Source organism: Salmo salar, chromosome 07 (genome assembly GCF_965601325.2).
Source record: "Salmo salar chromosome 07, fSalSal1, whole genome shotgun sequence".
Lineage (NCBI taxonomy): Eukaryota > Metazoa > Chordata > Actinopteri > Salmoniformes > Salmonidae > Salmo > Salmo salar.
Window position 1 is genome coordinate 32,229,206 of NC_138297.1, and position 22,298 is coordinate 32,251,503.

Here is a 22,298-nt window from a genome sequence, read left to right on the forward strand (position 1 = left end):
TCCAAGGCTGTCAATTCCCAGTCTGCCATATAGATATTAAGCATTGGCTGGGGCAAACCTTTTACCCATCGCCGTCCCATGAATCTGTAAGTAGTGTTTATTATTAAATGTGAAATCATTGTTTCTTAATCCAAGTTCTAGAAGCTGAAGGAGGTGTGAGTCTGGTCTATCTGAAACTGGATATCTCCGGAGTGCAGATTTCACCGCTGCTAAACCTGACAAAATATCTATGTCGGTGTAGAGAGAATCTACAGTATATCTATAGTGAATAGGTATGCATCCTTAAGGTAGCTAGGGTGCCTTTGTGTGATGGGATTGAGGAAGTAGTCAATGGATTTGGCTGCTGGCGAGGACTCACTCCCGCAGATGGAGGTTAGGGTTAAGGTTAGGGTTAAGGATAGGGTTGGGGTTAGGGTTGGGGTTAAGGGGACCAGGCAATCTGTTCTGGGTGAGGCCTGGTTAGGTTAGGGTTAGGGTTAAGGTTAGGGTTAGGGTTAGGATAAGGGTAAGAGTACGGATTAAGGTAAGGTTTAGGGTTAGGGAACATAGGATTTTGAATGGGACTGAATTGTGTCTCCACAAGATTAGCTGTACAAGACTGAGTGTGTATGTGGGTGTGTGTGTGTGCATGTGTGTGTGTGCATGAGCGTGTGCATGCATGCACGTGCATGTACTGTGCTTTCTCAGACATCAGCTCGCTCCCATATTTTATACATGAGCCATCACTGAAACAGTAGTGGGCCTGATACACCAGCCTACTTCCTTTATAGTGCACTACTTTTGATAAGAGCCCTATGGACTTTGGTAAAAAGTAGTGCACTATAAAATAAATAGGGTGTCATTTGGGACAAAGACACAGCAGTAACACACATGGGAGGTGGCTGGCTAGCTAACAGAGACTCTGTATGAGGTCTCCACCCCAGGGAGAGGGACAGGAATATTCCCAAACATTACAGACTCTGACTGATCCCACTCCCTATGACAGTAATAAACACTGGCCCCCTCCGTTTTATATTTGTATGTGTGCCATTTATTTATACAGTATATTGTATATAGAGTCATGCTGCAATAGAGTTATCTGACACTGACTGACTGATTTAACTGTTTTCTATTTACGTAATCTGCAGCTCAACAGAGAATGAAATGCAGTAAAAAAAAATATATATATTTTAGTCTTAATAATATAGTCTTGTCCAATAACTTTGACAATATTAGATTTCAAGATTCTGTAAGGAATGAATTATTGACATATAATTAGAATGTACTGGAACAGATTAAGTGAAAACTGATTTGAAATGTTTGTCGGATTTTCTTTGTTCCATCCATGACTGGTTACATGCTGTAACTGTAACACATTTGAATGCTCTATGATGTACAGTATGGTTGTATAGCAACTGTGTGACAGCAACTATGCCTTACTGAGGGGCAACAAAATAGTGATCAAATTAAGATCCCACATCTGTATTCTAGTCTATTCTAACATACCTCCATTCCTAACAACTGTGAGTGAAACATAACACTTTTGAACACATGTTTAATTTGTACATTTATACAGCGTGTGGGAGTCCATTCTCCTGTTTTACTTCAGGATAAAAAAGTCCACAATGGAGGCAAAAGGAATGGATGAGCTGGATAAAATACAGTAGGTCTTGATGAAGGTCTTTGTGAGCAAAATGTTGCACTTTCCAATTAGTTTAACTTCTTTGGGATAGGGGGCAGTATTTTCACGGCCGGATAAAAAACGTACCCGATTTAATCTGGTTACTACTCCTGCCCAGAAACTAGAATATGCATATAATTAGTAGATTTGGATAGAAACCACTCTAAAGTTTCTAAAACTGTTTGAATGGTGTCTGTGAGTATAACAGAACTCACATGGCAGGCCAAAACCTGAGAAGATTCCATACAGGAAGTTCCCTGTCTGACAATTTGTTGTCCTCTGTTGCATCTCAATCGACATTACAGCATCTGTGCTGTAATGTGACACTTTCTAAGGCTTCCATTGGCTCTCTAAAGCCGCCAGAAAGTGGAATGGGGTGTCTGCTGTCTCCGGGCAAAGTACAGCAGCAGAGTTTGTAAGTGGTCAGCCTGGGGACAGTGAGACTGAGATGCGCATTCACGAGACTTCTCAATTTTTTTCTTTCAGCCTTTGAATGAATACAATGTTGCCCAGTTGGAATATTATCGCTATTTTACGAGAAAAATAGCATAAAAATTGATTTTAGTCAGCGTTTGACATGCTTCTAAGTACGGTAATGGAATATTTTGAATTTTTTTGTCACAAAATGCGCTCGCGCGTCACCCTTCGGATAGTGACCTGAACGCACGAACAAAACGGAGGTATTTGGATATAACTATGGATTATTTGAAACCAAAACAAACATTTTTGTTGAAGTAGAAGTTCTGGGAGTGCATTCTGACAAAGAACAGCAAAGGTAATCCAATTTTTCTAATAGTAATTCTGAGTTTAGGTGACCCCGAAGTTGGCGAATGTCAAAATAGCTAGCCGTGATGGCCGAGCTATGTACTCAGAATATTGCAAAATGTGCTTTCGCTGAAAAGCTATTTTAAAATCGGACATAGCGATTGCATAAGGAGTTCTGTATCTATAATTCTTAAAATAATTGTTATGTATTTTGTCAACGTTTATCATGAGTAATTTAGTAAATTCACCAGAAGTTTGCGGTGGGTATGCTAGTTCTGAACATCACATGCTAATGTAAAAAGCTGGTTTTTGATATAAATATGAACTTCATTGAACAAAACATGCATGTATTGTATAACATAATGTCCTAGGAGTGTCATCTGATGAAGGTCATCAAAGGTTAGTGCTGCATTTAGCTGTGGTTTGGGTTTATGTGACATATATGCTTGCTTGGAAAATGGCTGTGTGATTATTTGTGTCTATGTACTCTCCTAACATAATCTAATGTTTTGCTTTCGCTGTAAAGCCTTTTTGAAATCAGACAATGTGGTTGGATTGACGAGAGTCTTATCTTTAAAATGGTGTAAAATAGTTGATTGTTTGTACCCTGCATATTCTCGTTTCTGGTCAAGAGTAGTAACCAGTTTAAATCGGGTACGTTTTTTATCCGGCCGTGCAAATACTGCCCCCTAGCCCCAACAGGTTAATGGGGTGGGTCTCCCATAGACACCAATGCAATAGCAGCTGGGTCTGGTCTACTTAGTTCATTTACTTTTATTGAACCAGAAAAAAACAACGAGTGGGGTGTTTCGTTCCTCTTCTGTCTCTGCGTGGACTACATGGAGAAGCACTGAGATCAGACTAATGCCTCTTATGTAACCCAGGGTGACACGAGAGAGGAATGTAGCACGCTAGACCCCTCAGAATCAGAAGCTTCTTACTCCTACAGTACTCTTCTTACCCAGGGGCGGCAGGTAGCCGAGTGGTTAGAGCGTTGGACTAGTAACCGAAAGGTTGCAAGATCGAATCTCTGAGCTGACAAGATAAAAATATTTCGTTCTGCCCCTGAACAAGGCACTGTTCCTTGGCCGTCATTGAAAATAAGAATCTGTTCTTAACTGACTTGCCTAGTAAAATAAAAAGCTCTTCTTACTCCTACAGTACTCACCTTACTCCTGAGATTTTTACTCCTATAGTGCTCTTCTTACCCATACTTGTCTTACTCCTACTCTTCTTACCCGTCTTACTCCTACTATTGTTGCTTTTTAACTTAAACTTTTATCCTTTTGACGGTCGCCTAGGATAGGGGTCGCTACAGCGATTTTTGAAATAAATTCGTGCCCATTTTAAACGGCCTCCTACTCAAACTCAGAAGCTAGGATATGCATATAATTAATAGTTGTGGATAGAAAACACCCTAAAGTTTCTAAAACTGTTTGAATGGTGTCTGTGAGTATAACAGAACTCATATGGCAGTCAAAACCACGAGACAGATCGTAACAGGATGTGGAATTCTGAATTGCGGACTCAACTTCATCACTTTGCCTATAAATCACACCGTGAGCTATGGTTCATTGAGCACTTTCTATGGCTTCCACTAGATGTCCCCAGTCTTTACAAAGTGGTTTGAGTCTTTTACTGTGAAAACTGACAGAATGAGAGTCTGTGGAACGTGGTCACATGGGGAGGGCCATCACCATTATGACGCCGGCTCCCCTGGCTACCCTCCCCTTTCGAAACGTTTTGAAAGACAATGCAATCGTCCCCCTTGAATATTATTGGAGCTCTGGTTGAAAAAGGCCCTAAAGATTTATGTTATACAACGTTTGACATGTTTGAACGAACTTAAATATTTTTTTTTTGCATTTTGGTAAGAGAGGAGTCCCGCGGACGACGGTACATTTGGTGCAGCCTTCAGAACGCGCTAACAACAAGAAGCTATTGGGACATAAATTATGAACTTTTTCGAACGAAAATACATTTGTTGTGGACCTGGGATTCCTGGAAGTGCCTTCTGATGAAGATAATCAAAGGTAAGGGATTATTGACAATAGTATACAAGAGTAGATTTGATATGCGATTGTTCCAAGATGGCGCTGACCTGTAATGGTAGCCTATTTTTCTGAGTATCGCATCCCCTTTTATCGCAAAGTGTGATTACCCAGTAAAGTTATTTTTAAATCTGGCATTGCAGGTGCTTTCAAGAGATGTTAATCTATAAATCTTAGAATGACAATATTACATTTTAAAAATGTTTTCGAATAGTAATTTAGTAAATTGTAGTGCTGTTTCACCGGATGCATTTGAGGGAAAATAGTTAGTCAACGTCACGCGCCGATGTAAAATGCTGTTTTTATATATAAATATGAACTTTATCGAACAAAAGAATGCATGTATTGTGTAACATGTTGTCCTAGGAGTGTCATCTGATGAAGATTGTCAAAGGTTAGTGCTGCATTTAGCAGTTTTTTGGTTATTTGTGATGCATGTGGTTGGTCGTAAAATGGCTATGTGGCTACTTTTACGATATACTACTCTAACATAATCTAATGTTTTGCTTTTACTGTAAAGCCTTTTTGAAATCGGACAACGTGGTTCGATTCAGGAGAGGTGTATCTATAAAACGATATAAAATAGTCCTATATTTGAAGAAAAAAAAAATATAACATTTTGTTATGAACATGGCGATAGGGTTTTTCGCTGGATGTTGATCCCGCATACGGGACGGAGACCGTCAAGAGTTATCTTCATTTTGTATCTAATCTTCTGACTCCTACTCGTCTTACTCCTACTCTTTCATCTTAAATTGTAAGATTATATCTGAGCTGTACTGTAAAATTCACTCTTATTGAGATAATACAGTCTGGGAGTGGTGGTGGAATGAGCAGAAAACATGTAGTGGGCTTTTATATCATATACAGTTGAAGTCGGAAGTCTACATTCAACTTAGCCAAATACATTTAAACTCAGTTTTTCACAATTCCTGACATTTAATCCTAGTAAAAATTCCCTGTCTTCGGTCAGTTAAGATCACCACTTTATTTTAAGAATGTGAAATGTCAGAATAATAGTAGAGAGAATGATTTATTTCAGCTTTTATTTCTTTCATCACATTCCCAGTGGGTCAGAAGTTTACATACACTCAATTAGTATTTGGTAGCATTGTCTTTAAATTGTTTAACATGGGTCAAATGTTACTGGTAGCCTTCCACAAGCTTCCCACAATAAGTTGGGTGAATTTTGGCCCATTCCTCCTGACAGAGCTGGTGTAACTGAGTCAGGTTTGTAGGCCTCCCTGCTCACACACACTTTTACAGTTCTGCCCACAAATGTTCTATAGCATTGAGGTCAGGGCTTTGTGATGGCTACTCCAATACCTTGACTTTGTTGTTCTTAAGCCATTTTGTCATAACTTTGGCAGTATGCCTGGGGTCATTGTCCACTTGGAAGACCCATTTGCGACCAAGCTTTAACTTCCTGACTGATGTCTTGAGATGTTGCTTCAATATATCCAGATGATTTTCCATCCTCATGATGCCATCTATTTTGTGAAGTGCACCAGTCCCTCCTGCAGCAAAGCACCCCCACAACATGATGCTGCACCCCTGTGCTTCACGGTTGGGATGGTGTTCTTCGGCTTGCAAGACTCCCCCTTTTTTCTCCAAACATAACAATGGTCATTATGGCCAAAGAGTTCTATTTTTATTTCATCAGACCAGAGGACATTTCTCCAAAAAGTACAATCTTTGTCCCCATGTGCAGTTGCAAACCGTAGTCTGGCTTATTCATGGCGGTTTTGGAGCAGTGGCTTCTTCCTTGCTGAGTGGCCTTTCAGGTTATGTTGATATAGGACTCGTTTTACTGTGGATATAGATACTTTTGTACCTGTTTCCTCCAGCATCTTCACAAGGTCCTTTGCTGTTGTTCTGGGATTGATTTGCACTTTTCGCACCAAAGTACGTTCATCTCTAGGAGACAGAATGCGTCTCCTTCCTGAGCGGTATGACGGCTGCGTGGTCCCATGGTGTTTATACTTGCGTACTATTGTTTGTACAGATGAACGTGGTACCTTCAAGCCATCTCTGAGGTCTTGGCTGATTTCTTTTGATTTTCCCATGATGTCAAGCAAAGAGGCACTGAGTTTGAAGGTAGGCCTTGAAATACATCCACAGGTACACCTCCAATTGACTCAAATGATGTCAATTAGCCTATCGGAAGCTTCTAAAGCCATGACATGATTTTCTGGAATTTTCCGAGCTGTTTAAAGGCCCAGTCAACTTAGTGTATGTAAACTTCTGACCCACTGGAATTGTGATACAGTGAAATATAAGTAAAATAATCTGTCTGTAAACAATTGTTGGAAAAATTACTTGTGTCATGCACAAAGTCGATGTCCTAACCGACTTGCCAAAACTATAGTTTGTTATCAAGAAATTTGTGGACTGGTTGAAAACGAGTTTTAATGACTCCAACCTAAGAGTATGTAAACTTCAGATTTCAACTGTATAATGTCCCTATCACTATCATTCTTCACCTTGTTCAATGCCATGTACTGCATTGTGAAGAGCTCTACAATCTAGATCAGGATGAGCAAAATGTAATCTTTTCAGGAATTTGATCAAAAAAAGTGTTATGTTTAAGAAATTAAAATCACCAAGAAGAGAGATACAATACTTTTTCAGGACACCGACTATATATTTCAGTCCGTCCTTTCTAATATGGCCATAGTAAATGCTCCTCGCTTGCATACCTTTGGGGACTTCAATGTCGTATAGCACTACATATCTATGTCCTTTCTACCATGGCAATATAGTAACTACTACTACTACGTCCTCTTTACCTCTGGGGATGCTGATGTTGAATTCGAGGTCCCTCTCCTCCAGATTCAAACCCCAATTGAGCTTTGAAGAGCTTTACAACTCTAGACAGAGCCCAGCACTGTATACATATCTCTGTCGTCCTGTCTGACCTGGCCATATAGCAACTAAGCTCTTGTGTACCTCTGGGGATGCTGATGTTGAAGTCAAGGTCCCTCTCCCCGAGATGGTAGCAGGCCACCTCTTGCAGCCTGGCTCTCTCCAGTTCAGATAGGCTCTGGATAGGCACCGGCTGCAGACGCACACTCTGGCCCAGCATGGTAGCCCACGTATGGTCCCCCTGGAGGGAGGGGGGGAGGGAGGGAGAAGAGAATGATTAATGTGCTATTACTTGGAGGCATTACACATAGTACCAATCACAGCTAAGAACTGAATTACTTGATATCATTTACAATGTACTCATAGAAAGGGGAGGGGCCAGATAGAGAAAAGGGCATGTGGGAGATGAGAGGGAGAGACCTGGAAAGAAGGGAGATGAAAGGAGAGAAAGATAGGAAAAGAGATGACCTAAACATGAAAAGGCAATCATAGAAAACATTGCTGAGTAAGATAAAACATTTCCACAATCAAGACCCTCGTATCCAAACGACTTAACATTTGAATTACTATAATGTTTTCTTTAATGTGTTTCCTCAAACCATACAATTTACTGTAGCTAAGTATCAAATGAACAGTAAACCATACAATTTACTGTAGCTATGTATCAAATGAACACTAAACCATACAATTTACTGTAGCTAAGTATCAAATGAACAGTAAACCATGAAGGTGGCTATTTTCATGGAAATCATTATCGCTGGCTTCAACCCATCTCCACGAGGTTACTGCTGTCCTTGGGACATCCCTACCCTTAACCCTAATCCTAACCTTAACCCCTACCCTAACCCAACCTTAACCCTTAACCTAACCCTAACCTTTTTAGATGTATTCTTCCATGGGGTAGAGACGTCCCAAGGATCCCGGAAAGACTATCTCAACTATCAACCAACCATCAAATAATCTTTGACTAGGATCTACTCTATAGAGTGCGTCCCAAATGGCACCCTATTCCCTACATAGTTTCCTACTTTTGACCAAAGCCCATAGGGCTGTTGTCAAAAGTGCACTATAGGAATAGAGTGCCATTTGGGACGCATAGATAGCCAGAGGTTAGGCCTCCCGAGAGCTTAAAAACATCTTTACTGTATCTCCCTTTCCCAACAACTTGATTATAATTATGCTGTAGATTGATAGGAATGATGATAGGGAAATTGCCTTGTCCTCTGCAGGTGGTCATTTGAGTTTTCTCTGAGAGTTGAATGGGTCAGACAAATACACACAGACATGTATGTGCACACTCACATACACACATTTCTTACGGAAAAAGAACCATCCATCTGTTTTCTTTCTATTTTGTTTTGTTTTGGTTTAGTCAGAAGACAAACTTTCTTTCGACTGCTCAAGGCTATGTCTGGGGGGGGGCCAAAGTCAGGCCATTCTTCGTCTGGACAATAGAAGAAGAGAGTTTGCAACCGAAGGACACTGTTTGAGGCCCTTTCCCTCTGGGTTAACACTGGACCCACAAAGCTTGGGAAACAATCATAAAGTGCGTCTCAAATGACACCCTATTCCCTATAGGCTCTGGTCAAATGTAGAAGAACTGTAGGTCTCAGAAAACCGACATGGACTTTGAATGTACCATTGCTGTGGGAAGATGCAAGGCATGCTGCCTGTTTATGCTGTTGCCAAACGCTTCATGCTCTTGCCAAATCCCATTTCTGTCAATGTCACAACAAACATGACAAGTCCATTAGGAGTTGGCAAGGAACAAGAAAGAAACTGGAAGAAACAGACCCAGACTAGGAAGATGCTGTCCTAAAATCAGAATCATCTGGTATAGAACCTTATCCTATACTCCTGCAGTATATATTGATGTTCTGGAATCAGTATCAGCAGCTGCTCTAGAACATTAGAGTAACACATGCTGTTCTAGAATCCTTTATACACTAGAAAAACAGTCTAAGGTACAGTATATTCATATGAAGTAATTTTGTAGAATATTATGTAATATACTGTAGTTGTACTTTGCGTGGAATGGATAATATGGTAGGAACATGGTAAGGGGGAAGAGAGAAGGACAGATTTAAGTGTTCCGATGGAATCCATTCCTACCTGGTTACAATTCCATTCCTGGGGGATTACCAGGAAGCTAGAACCTTATAAACAACCTCATATCATTGGAATGGGCACAGGATGAAGGGAATTAAAGAGGTATAGAATAACAAATGAAAACCAGAAACAAGAAAATAAAGAGGGAGTAAGAGGAGTGACCCATACAGGACTAGTGGGTTGGGACAAAAACTCCTCGAAACCCCCACTCTACTCTACTCTGGTGGTCCATTTTGATGAATCCTTTACCCAGACTGGAGCTGCGGAATGTGTGTGTTTATAATGTGTGTGTGTGTATATATGTACAGTCAGGTCCAAAATAATTGGCACTCCTGATGAAGACTATATGAAATAAATAACACAGATACTGAGCCACAGTATATTGTATGCTGACATTTTTTGAAAAAACAAAAAAAACAATGGCTCAAAGAAAGTTAAAAAAAAAATCTAATAAGGATAGGTGTCAAAATGATTGGTACCCCTGTTTTCAGTACCTTTTCATCCCTCACCTTGTGAGGATAATGGCACTTTGCCTTTTCTAATGTTTTATGAGATTGAAGAACACATTGGGAGGGATATTGCAGATAGATTGTGGCTTTCATGAAAGTTATTGTCTGCATAATTTCCAATCCCCCATATATATATTTTTTAAACAAACAAAATATAACTATTTTAAAATACACTGTCTGTAAAATGTATATAGTGTGTATAAGCTGGAAGTAGAAGCCTATGTGTTGTTGTCCATTAGTTTACTCCAATTAGGGGAGGGGTGGTAGGGTTAGAAGAAAATAAAGAAAAATATATTTTAAAAAGAATAATAAAAAAAGCTATTGTAAAATATATATTATAATTTTGTATTATTATTTTTAAAATATATTTTTCTTTATTATTTTCTCCTAACCCTACCACCCTCCCCTAATACATTTTACAGACACAGTATATTGTACATTAGTTATCTTGTTGTTTTTAGTCCCAACCTTCAGCTCCACTCAACCCTTCCCGTCTATCTCTGAACACCATCCAGTTCGTGATGTGCTGTGATGGCACAGCTGTCAATTTTTGGGGTCCTTAAATGAAACTGGTATACCTTTTTATTTATCACAATTTTCTTTAACCAATTTGGTCTTTAAAGCAGGGCCGACAGACAAGTTCCTTACTTTTTCCCCCTTCCACTTGCCTTCTCCATTTCTGTTGTAATGCTGCAATTAGTTGGTTGCAATTTTGGGTAGAGCTGACATTACTATATAGTTCTGTTAGCTGCATGTGTGACATAACTCCATTAGTTACATTTATGATATCCATACAGAATCTTTCCAGATCCTTGATATTCTTTGTCTGACCTTATGGACTGCCCACTTCAATTCAAACCACAGGTTTTCAATGGGGTTTAAGTCCGGAGACTGAGATGCCATTGCAAATTTTAGATTTTGTGGTCAATTAACCATTTCTTTGTGGATTTTCATGTGTGCTTGTGGTTAATGTCTTGTTGTAAGATCCACTTGCGGCCGAATTTCAGCCTCCTGGCAGAGGCAACCAGGTTTTTAGCTAAAATATCCTTGTACTGGGTAAAGTTCATGATGCCTTGAAAATTGTTTTGTTGACGGTCTCTTTCCCTGCCTCTACGTCAATTCCAAGCTGCGCCCAGCTCTTCATGTACAATTTGACAATTGATAATATTGTCACCCATCAGACTATTGTCAATTTAACCTTGTCTATAGGCTAACTATATTATTATACAGTACCAGTCAAAGGTTTGGACACACATATTCATTCAAGGGTTTTTCTTTATTTTTTACTATTTTCTACATTGTAGAATAATAGCGAAGACATCAAAACTCTGAAATAAAACATATGGAATCATGTTGTGGCCAAAAAAGTGTTAAACAAACCAACATATATTTTATATTTGAGATTCTTCAAAGTAGCCACCCTTTGCCTTGATGACAGCTTAACAGAGTCTTGGCATTCTCTCAACCAGCTTCACGAGGTAGTCACCTGGAATGCATTTCAAATAACAGGTGTGCCTTGTTAAAAGTGAATTTTTGGAATTTCTTTCCTTCTTAATGTGTTTGAGCCAATCAGTTGTGTTGTGACAAGGTAGGGGTGGTATACAGAAGATAGCCCTATTTGGTAAAAGACCAAGTCCATATTATGGCAAGAACAGCTCAAATAAGCAAAGGGAAACGACAATCCATCATTACTTTAAGACATGAAGGTCAGTCAATATGGAAAATTTCAAGAACTTAAAAAATTTCTTCAAGTGCAGTCGCAAAAACCATCAAGCACTATGATGAAACTGGCTCTCATGAGGACCGCCACAGGAAAGGAAGACCCAGAGTTACCTCTGCTGCTGAGGATAAGTTCATTAGAGTTACCAGCCTCAAAATTTGCAGCCCAAAGCCTTCATGGTTGAATTGCTGCAAAGAAACCACTACTAAAGGACACCAATAAGAAGAAGAGATTTGCTTATGCCAAGAAACACGAGCAATGGACATTAGACCTGCGGAAATCTGTCCTTTGGTCTGATGACTCCAAATTGGAGATTTGTGGTTCCAACCGCCGTGTCTTTGTGAGACAAAAAGTAGGTGAACGGATGATCTCCGCATGTGTGGTTCCCACCGTGAAGCATGTAGGAGGAGGTGTGATGGTGTGGGGGTGCTTTGCTGGTGACACTGTCAGTGATTTATTGAGAATTCAAGGCACACTTAATCAGCATGGCTACCACATCATTCTACAACAATATGCCATCCCATCTGGTTTGCGCTTAGTGGGACTATAATTTATTTTTAACAGGACAATGACCCAACACACCTCCAGGCTGTATACGGGCTATTTGACCAAGAAGGAGAATGATGGAGTGCTGCATCAGATGAACTGGCCTCCACAATCACACGACCTCAACCCAAATGAGATGGTTTGGGATGAGTTGAACCGCAGAGTGAAGGAAAAGCAGCCAACAAGTGCTCAGCATATGTGGGAACTCCTTCAAAACTGTTGGAAAAGTATTCCAAGTGAAGCTGGTTGACAGAATGCCAAGAGTGTGCACAGCTGTCATCAAGGCAAAGGGTGGCTATTTTGAAGAGTCTAAAATATAAAATATATTTGTTTCACACTTTTTTGCTTAATACATGATTCCATATGTGTTATTTCATAGCTTTGATGTCTACGCTATTATTCTACAATGTAGAAAATAGTCAAAATAAAGAAAAACCCTTGAATGAGTAGGTGTGTCAAAACCTTTTACTGGTACTGTATGTGTGAAATTAGTTTCAATATACAATGCATTTGGAAAGTATTCAGACCCCTTCCGTTTGTCCACATTTTGTCATGTTACTGCCTTATTCTAAAATGTATTAAATACAACATTTTCCTCATCAATCTACACACAATATACCATAATGACAAAGCGAAAACAGGTTTTAAAATAAAAAAACAGAAATACCATACTTATTTAAGTATTCAGACTCTTTGCTATGAGACTTCCATTGACATCCTTGAGATGTTTCTACAACTTGATTGGAGTCCACCTGTGGTAAATTCTATTGATTGGACATGATTTGGAAAGGCACACACCTGTCTATATAAGGTCCCACAGTTGACAGTGCATGTCAGAGCAAAAACCAAGCCATGAGGTTGAAGGAATTGTCCGTAGAGCTCAAAGACAGGATTGTGTTGAGGCACAGATCTGGGGAAGGGTACCAAAAAAGTTCTGCAACATTGAAGGTCCCCAAGAACACAGTGGCCTCCATCATTCTTAAATGGAAGAAGTTTGAGTGGCCCAGCCAGAGCCCAGACTTGAACCCAATCTATTATTTCTGGATAGACCTGAAAATAGCTGTGCAGCAACGCTCACCATCCAATCTGACAGAGCTTGAGAGGATCTGCAGAGAATAATGGGAGAAACTCCCCAATTACAGGTGTGTCAAGCTTGTAGTGTCATGCCAAAGAAGACTTGAGGCTTTAATCGCTGCCAAAGGTGCTTCAACAAAGTACTGAGTAAAGGGTCTGATTACTTATGTAAATGTGATATTTCAGTTATATATATATTTTTTGTAAAATTTCTAAAAACCTTTTCTTTCTCTGTCGTTATGGGTTATTGTGTGTAGATTGATGAGAAGAAAAAAAAACGATTTCATCCATTTTAGAATAAGGCTGTAATGTCACAATATCTGACTCATTTCAGGAAACTAAACATGTCGCGCATCAATACTTCACAGGAGCCATTTGAACATCAACTTTTTTTTTAAATCAAAATGTGTTTTTTGGCAGAAATGCCTTCTAGAAAATGTGAACTTTCATGTGCCTTAATAACAAACTTTTATGTCATCTGTAAATACAAGATGGCATTCAGCCACAGAAAAAGCGAGCAACTTTCCCACTAGCCATGATTGGCTGAGATCATGAGTGAGCTGGCCATGCCGGGAGATAAGTTCAGATTGGTATGCTATGTGACACGTTTCTGTCTATTTGAGCTGGTCAGTATGTGTAGGTAATCCTGTCTAACGCAGCTTTTTAAAAATATATCACGAGGTAGAACTGCATAAGTGTTGCCCTCCGCTTTCTGTAGGACCGAGTTTTGAAATCAGTGAAATTAGAGTATGATAGCTAAAGAGATGGAAAAAACACCTGTTTCTGGATTACATCTTCAAACCAGGTAAGGCGAACTATGGCATCCTCGACAGGGAGAAGCGTCCATTCCATGTATACGGGTAAGATAGACAAGATAGCTACATTTTCTGATATTATACGTTTCTAATTTTGACAGAAAGTTGTTTTTATTTCATGTTATAGTGTACTGAATTCAGAGGGCAGAAATGATTACATGTTAAAGTGTTAGACCTCTCACTAAAGGCATCAGTCATACAAAAGTTATACTTAAATCTGAACTTGTTCTCTAGCAAATTAGTAAGAATGGCTCACCCATGTTCAAGAATGGCCTTTTTCACATTATTCAGATTTCGGTTATTTGAAAACGAAATCATCTCCAAAATTGTCACACGCTGATCTGTTTCACCTGTCTTTGTGCTTGTCTCCACCCCCCTCCAGGTGTCGCCCATCTTCCCCATTATCCCCAGTGTATTTATACCTGTGTTCTCTGTTTGTTGCCAGTTCGTTTTATTCGTCAAAATTACCAGCGTTTTTCCCGTTGCTCCTGTCTTTTTCTAGTTCCTGTCTTCTATTTTTTCATGGTTTTGACCATTCTGCCTGCCCTGACCCTGAGCCTGCCTGCCGTTCTGTACCTTATGGACTCTGATCTGGATTACTGACCTCTGCCTGTCCTTGACCTGTTGTTTTGCCTGCCCCCTGTTCTAGTAATAAATGTTTGTTACTTCGACACTGTCTACATCTGGATCTTCTCCTGAAACGTGATCAAAATATAGTTCTTTTTTAAACAAGCCATAGAAACTTGGTTGCAATTTCAGTTTAATCCACCAGAAAAGACAGAACAAATAATACAACAAATATTGTGGTTAAACTCAAATATACTAATTGATAAAAAATATAAAAATACAATTTAAAAAATGTATAATCTTTGTAAATTATATCATAATTAGGACTGGTGGATTTATGTCACACATGCAGCTAACACAAATATATGGAAATGTCTGCTCTACCCAAAATTACAACCAACTAATTGCAGCATTATTGCAAAAATGGAAGGAGCAAGTGGAAGGGGGGAAAAGTAAGGAACTTGTCTGTCAGCCCTGCATTAAAGACCAAATTTGGTTAAAGAAAATTGTGATAAATAAAAATATATACCAGTTTAATTTAAGGACAGCTGTGCCATATAGATTGCAAAATAGTTGGGAAGAGATTTTCGATGTACCGATTCCATGTCACATGGTTTATGAATTGCCTTGCAAAACGATGCCGGATTCAAAACGTATAATTTTTACATTTAAATGATTATACAAAATTCTTGCAACCAATAGAATGTTATAGATATGGGGGATACAACCTTCCCAGCTCTGCAGATTTTGCTGCAACGAGGCAGAGTCATTAGATCATTTATTTTGTCCATATGTAGCTTGTTTTTGGTCACAGGTCCAGGAATGGCTGAAGAATTGCAACATTTACAGTACCTACAGCTAACCCTGCAGATAGCAATACCAAAAGGCACCTAAATGACTCTCAGACCATGAGAAACAAGATTCTCTGGTCTGATGAAACCAAGACTGAACTCTTTGGACTGAATGCCAAGCGTCACGTCTGGAGGAAACTTGGCTCCATCCCTATGGTGAAGCAAGTTTCCTCCAAAATTTCTAATTTTGCTACATAAGACCAAATCGAGCTGGTTGGTCGCAAATGGCAACATGCAACAATTTAAAAAATGTTACTGTGTTACAGTTCATGTAAGGAAATCAGTCAATTGATTGTAGGTGAGGGTGGGAGGTCCTGTATAAACACAAACTCACTTTGTTGACAATTTCCTTCACAACAGCTCTGCACTGCGCGGCGAAGCGCAAGAAGTATGAATGCCCTGTCTTCTGCAGAGGCCATATCACCATAAATGCTGCAAGGCCAATGCAGATGTCGAATTGACCATTCAGCGTCTTCAGACGGGATGTAAACAAATTTGTCCAAAACATTTGAGAGAAATAAGCTTTTTGTGAGTATGGAACATTTTTAGAATATTTTATTGCAGCTCATAAAACATGGGACCAACACATTACAGGTTGCATTTATACTTTTGTTCAGTGTAGTTTAGGTGTAGTTTCGATGGGCCATTAGCTGATGACATGTCCTCTTAAAACAGCTTATAACACAAATTCTGTTTGTGATATTGAGATTCTAACAACGACAGTGTGTTATGTAGACTTATTTAGGAAAAGTCAAGGACGGGGGGACATGAGTTTAAAAATGAGTAATTACACATTTAAATTTGTTTTGCGTCCACATGACGCTCTCTGCTTTTCTAGTGTTAAATGTGGTCTTTTTTTTGCTGGACATTTGTAGAATTTTTAGCATCTCAAATGGAACCAAGTTCTATTTTAGGGTTCGGCAATGCAGATGTTGGCCGATCTGGTTTCCCTGTTAGGGTAAGTTTGGGGTGGCAGGTACACTAGTGGTTAGAGCGTTGGGCCAGTAACCGAAAGGTTGTTAGATCGAATCCCTGAGCTGATAAGGTAAAAATCTGTCATTCTAACCCCTGAACAAGGAAGTTAACCCACTGTTCCTAGGCTGTCATTGTAAATAAGAATGTGTTCTTAACTGACTTGCCTAGTTAAATAAAGGTTAAATAAAAAGTGTAGAAAGAAAAACAAAGAGCAGTGAGGATTCTGGAACATTTACTATGACTTTAAGAAGGTTGAATACATTCTCATATGATTTGGTTCTGTTGCAAGAATACACCATGATCAGGGCCAGGAGTTTTTCCTGTCCTTGTGACCTGATGAATCATTGTAAACATGACTGATCGGATATGAATCCTCTAATCTCCATCCCTATGACGCCTGTTTCGTTTATTCTTTCCATTTCATTTATACTCCCCGTTTGTCATGTCCGCAACTGGGACAGCTTTCCACTGGAGTCATCATTACTCCATACTGTACCTGCCTGACCAGGTCGGGAATCAAAGGTTAGAGGTCAGAGATTACAGGTCATATCCTGTTCAAACTATATCAGGACATGATCAAGAGAACATGATGATACAGACCGCATCAAACTGCATCACCGTCACACTTGTTTTATAGGATGGCTGTTGCCAGTATGTGTGAAAAACGTACCAGAAAATGATTTATGAAAGGGCAGGGAAGGGGATCTCCTGTCAAATGTTACGTCACACTGCTCTTTTGCTATACAGCGTACATACACACACACACACACACACACACACACACACACACACACACACACACACACACACACACACACACACACACACACACACACACACACACACACACACACACACACACACACACACACACACACACCTTATCCATGGTTCCCATATGATCTGTGGAGTGCACCAATTTTATCTTTCACTTCAAGCTAGTAATACATAATACAGAACATCTACTTTGTGCAAGACACAAGTAATTTTTCCAACAATTGTTTAGAGGCAGATTATTTCACTTATAATTCAATCAGAGACAATGACAATGGGATTCGATCACAGACTTGTCGTCAGACAATTTCCTTGACAATCTAGAAAATCACATTGATCACGGTTATATGCACACAATAATACAATTGTGGATAGTCAGATGAATATAATAGTTTGTTTATAATGTTTACATGCTTTGCAAGAATAATGATTTCCCTAATAATCCTGTTTACATGGACACATCTGATTTTGATAAATGCAGAAAATCACCAATCAAAATGTACAATGTATTTTCCACATTTACATAAGTATTCAGACCCTTTACTCAGTACTTTGTTGAAGGACCTTTGGCAGCAATTACAGCCTTGAGTCTTTGTGAGTATGACACTTCAAGCTTAGCACAGCTGTATTTGGGGAGTTTCTTCCATTTTTCTCCGCAGATCCTCTCAAGCTGTGTCAGGTTGGATGGGGAGTGTCACTGCACAGCTATTTTCAGATCTCTCAGAGATGTTCAATCGGGTTCAAGTCCGGACTCTGGCAGTGCCACTCAAGGACATTCAAAGACTTGTCCCGAAGCCACTCCTTCATTGTCTTTTTTAAAATGTATTTGAATTTTATATTTTTATATTTCTTTCTCCTTTATTACCCTCCAACCCTACCACCCCTCCCCTAATTGGAGCACACTAGTGAACAACAACGCTTAGGCGTGTATTTCCAGCTCATACTGTACATACTATATACATTTTATGGACACAGTCTATTTTACAATAGTTTTATTTTGTTTGTTTTTAACTCTTGTTCTTCTTCTACCCTCACCCTCTCCCATATATTTATGATGTCCATCCTGTTTGATTTCTATGTCTTTCAACTGTGCTCTTTCAGAAAAGTTCCTAACCTATATACGTTTTACGGGCACAGTATGTCTTACATTAGTTATCTTGTGGTTATTAGTTGTTATTAGTCCCAACCTTCAGCTCCATTCAACCCCTCCCATCTATCTCTTAACACCATCCATATTGGATTTCTATTTGCCATACATTTTTCAACTGTGCTGTGATGCTTCACAAAAGTTCTGAACCTTTCTATTCTCATTGTTTCTACAGATTGTAAATTGAAAATAAAAATATTTGCTAAAGGCATTATTATATTATTGATCGATTGACTATGATTTTTCAGACCGCCCAGTAGTGCTATCTGCAGGGTTATCTCCAGGTAAATATTACAATTCTTCAGCCATTCCTGGACCTGTGTCCAAAAACAAGCTACATATGGACATTGCCAAAACAAATTATCTAATGATTCTGCCTCTTCGCAGCAAAATCTGCGGAGCTGGGAAGTTTGTATCCCCCATATATATAACATTCTGTAGGTGGCAAGAATTCTGAATAATAAGTTAAACAGAAAAATGTGAAGTTTTGAATCCGGCATCATTTTGCGAATCAGTTCATAAAACATGTGCCATGGAATTGGTACGTCAAAAATCTCTTCCCAACTATTTTGCAATCTATATGGCATGGCTGTCAATTTTTTGGTCCTTAAATTAAACTGGAATACTTTTTTATTTATCGCAATTTTCATTAACCAATTATGGTCTTGAATGCATTGTCTTGGCTATGTGCTTAGGGTTGTGTCCTTTTGGAAAGTGAACCTTCGCCCTGGAGCAGGTTTTCATCAAGGATCTCTTGGTACTTTGCTCCGTTCATCGTTCATCTTACCTGACTAGTCTCCCAGTCCCTGCCGCTGAAACACATCCCCACAGCATGAGTTTCTCCAGACGTGACGCTTGACATTCAGTCCAAAGAGTTCAGTCTTGGTTTCATCAGACCAGAGAATCATGTTTCTCATGGTCTGAGAGTCATTTAAGTGCCTTTTGGCAAACTCCAAGTGTGCTGTCATGTGCCTTTTACTGAGGAGTGGCTTCCGGGCCACTCTGGCCATTCTACCATAAAGGCCTAATTATTGGTGGAGTGCTGCAGAGATTGTTGTCCTTCTGAAAGGTTCTCCAATCTCCACAGAGGAAATCTGGAGCTTTGCAGTGTGACCACTGGGTTCTTGGTCACCACACTGACCAAGGCCCTTCTCCCCCGATTGCTCAGTTTGGCCAGGAGGCCAGCTCTAGGAAGAGTCTTGGTGGTTCCAAAGTTCTTCTATTTAAGAATGATGGAGGCCTCTGTGTTCTTGGGACCTTCAATGCTTCAGAAATTTCTGGTACCCTTCCCCAGATCTGTGCCTCGACACAATCCTGTCTCAGAGCTCTACAGACAATTCCTTTGAACTCATGGCTTGGTTTTTGCTCTGACATACACTGTTAACTGTGGGACCTTATATAGACAGGTGTGTGCCTTTCCAAATCATGTCCAATCAATTGAATTTACCCAAGGTGGACTACAATCAAGCTGTAGAAACATCTCAAGGATGTCAATGGAAATGGGATGCACTTGAGCTCAATTTTCTAGTCTCATAGCAAAGGGTCTGAATACTTATGTAAATAAGGTATTTACGTTTTTTATGTTTAATACACTTGCTAAAATTTCTAAAAACCTGTTTTCACTTTGTCATTATGGTGCATTGTGTGTAAATTGATGAGAATTTTTTTTTTAAATCCATTTTAGAATAAGGCTGTAATGTAACAAAATGTGGAAAAAGTCAAGGGGTCTGAATACTTTCCGATTGCACAGTATATTCTACCACAGTGACCATGTTATTTTTGCGAAGACTATTTGATTCTGAGTTCGGACATATACAGTTGAAGTCGGAGGTTTACATACACCTTAGCCAAATACATTTAAACTCAGTTATTCACACTTCCTGACATTTAATCCTAATAAAAATTCCCTGTCTTAGGTCAGTTAGGATCACCACTTTATTATAAGAATGTGAAATGGCAGAATAATAGTAGAGAGAATGATTTATTTCAGCTTTTATTTCTTTCATCACATTCCCAGTGGGTCAGAAGTTTACAAACACTCAATTAGTATTTGGTAGCATTGCCTTTAAATTGTTTAACTTGGGTCAAACGTTTTGGGTAGCCTTCCACAAGCTTCCCACAATAAGTTGGGTGAGTTTCTAATGAAATTAAATCAAATTTTCTTTGTCACATACACATGGTTAGCAGATGTTAATGCGAGTGTAGCGAAATGCTTGTGCTAGTTCCGACCATGCAGTAATATCTAACAAGTAATCTAACCTAACAATTTCACAACAACTACCTTATAGTGTAAAGGAATGAATAAGAATATGTACATAAAAATATATGAATGAGCGATGGCCGAACGGCATAGGCAAGATGCAGTAGATGGTGTAGAGTACAGTATATACATTTGAGATGAGTAATGTAGGGTATGTAAACATTATATAAAGTGGCATTGTTTAAAGTGGCTAGTGATACATTTATTACATCATTTTTTGTCATTATTAAAGTGGCTAGAGATGAGTCAGTATGTTGGCAGCAGCCCCTCAATGTTAGTGATGGCTGTTTAACATTCTGATGGCCTTGAGATAGAAGCTGTTTTTCAGTCTCTCGATCCCCGCTTTGATGCACCTGTACTGACCTCGCCTTTTGGATGATAGCGGGGTGAACAGGCAATGGCTTGTGTGGTTGTTGTCCTTGATGATCTTTTTGGCCTTCCTGTGACACCAATTTTGGTCCATTCTTCCTGACAGAGCTGGTGTAACTGAGTTAGGTTTGTAGGCCTCCTTGCTTGCACACGCTTTTCAGTTCTGCTCACAGATTTTCTATAGGATTGAGGTCAGGGCTTTGTGACGGCCACTCCAATACCTTGACTTTGTTGTCCTTAAGCCATTTTGCCACAACTTTGGAAGTATGCTTGGAGTCATTGTCCATTTGGAAGACCCATTTGCGACCAAGCTTTAACTTCCCGACTGATGTCTTGAGATGTTGCTTCAATATATCCACAACATTTTCCTCCCTCATGATGCCATCTATTTTGTGAAGTGCACCAGTCCCTCCTGCAGCAAAGCACCCCCACAACATGATGCTGCCACCCACGTGCTTCACAGTTGGGATGATGTTCTTCGGCTTGCAAGCCTCCCTCTTTTTCCTCCAAACAGAGGACATTTCTCCAAAAAGTACAATCTTTGTCCCCATGTGCAGTTGCAAACCATAGTCTGGCTATTTTATGACGGTTTTGAAGCAGTGGATTCTTCCTTGCTGAGTGGCCTTTCAGGTTATGTCGATATAGCACTCATTTTACTGTGGATATAGATACTTTTGTACCTGTTTCCTCCAGCATCTTCACAAGGTCCTTTGCTGTTGTTCTGGGATTGATTTTGGACTTTTCGCACTAAAGTACGTTCATCTCTAGGAGACAGAACACGTCTCCTTCCTGAGCGGTATGACGGCTGCGTGGTCCCATGGTGTTTATACTTGCGTACAATTGTTTGTACAGATGAACGTGGTACCTTTAGGCATTTGGAAATTGCTCCCAAGGATGAACCAGACTTGTGGAGGTCTACAATTTATTTTCTGAGATCTTGGCTGATTTCTTTTGATTTTCCCATGATGTCAAGCAGAGGCACTGAGTTTGAAGGTAGGCCTTGAAATACATCCACAGGGACACCTCCAATTGACTCAAATGATGTGAATTAGCCTATGAGAAGCTTCTAAAGCCATGGCATCATTTTCTGGAATTGTCCAAGGTGTTTAAAGGCACAGTCAACTTAGTGTATGTACACTTTTGACCCACTGGAATTGTGATACAGTGAATTATAAGTGAAATAATCTGCCTCTAAACAATTGTTGGAAAAATTACTTGTGTCTTGCACAAAGTAGATGTTC

General features: G+C 39.6%; 1 protein-coding gene across 2 annotated transcripts in view; it reads right to left on the reverse strand.

The window, feature by feature from the left end:
• The window catches only part of arhgap36 (Rho GTPase activating protein 36), a 102,642-nt gene that overhangs the window by 38,556 nt on the left and 41,788 nt on the right, over positions 1-22,298 (reverse strand). For both annotated transcript variants that reach the window (XM_014207436.3, XM_014207435.3), the window contains exon 2: positions 7,426-7,582. In XM_014207436.3, the coding sequence (XP_014062911.1) occupies positions 7,426-7,582 (157 nt within the window). The remainder of the gene's footprint in view (positions 1-7,425; positions 7,583-22,298) is intronic.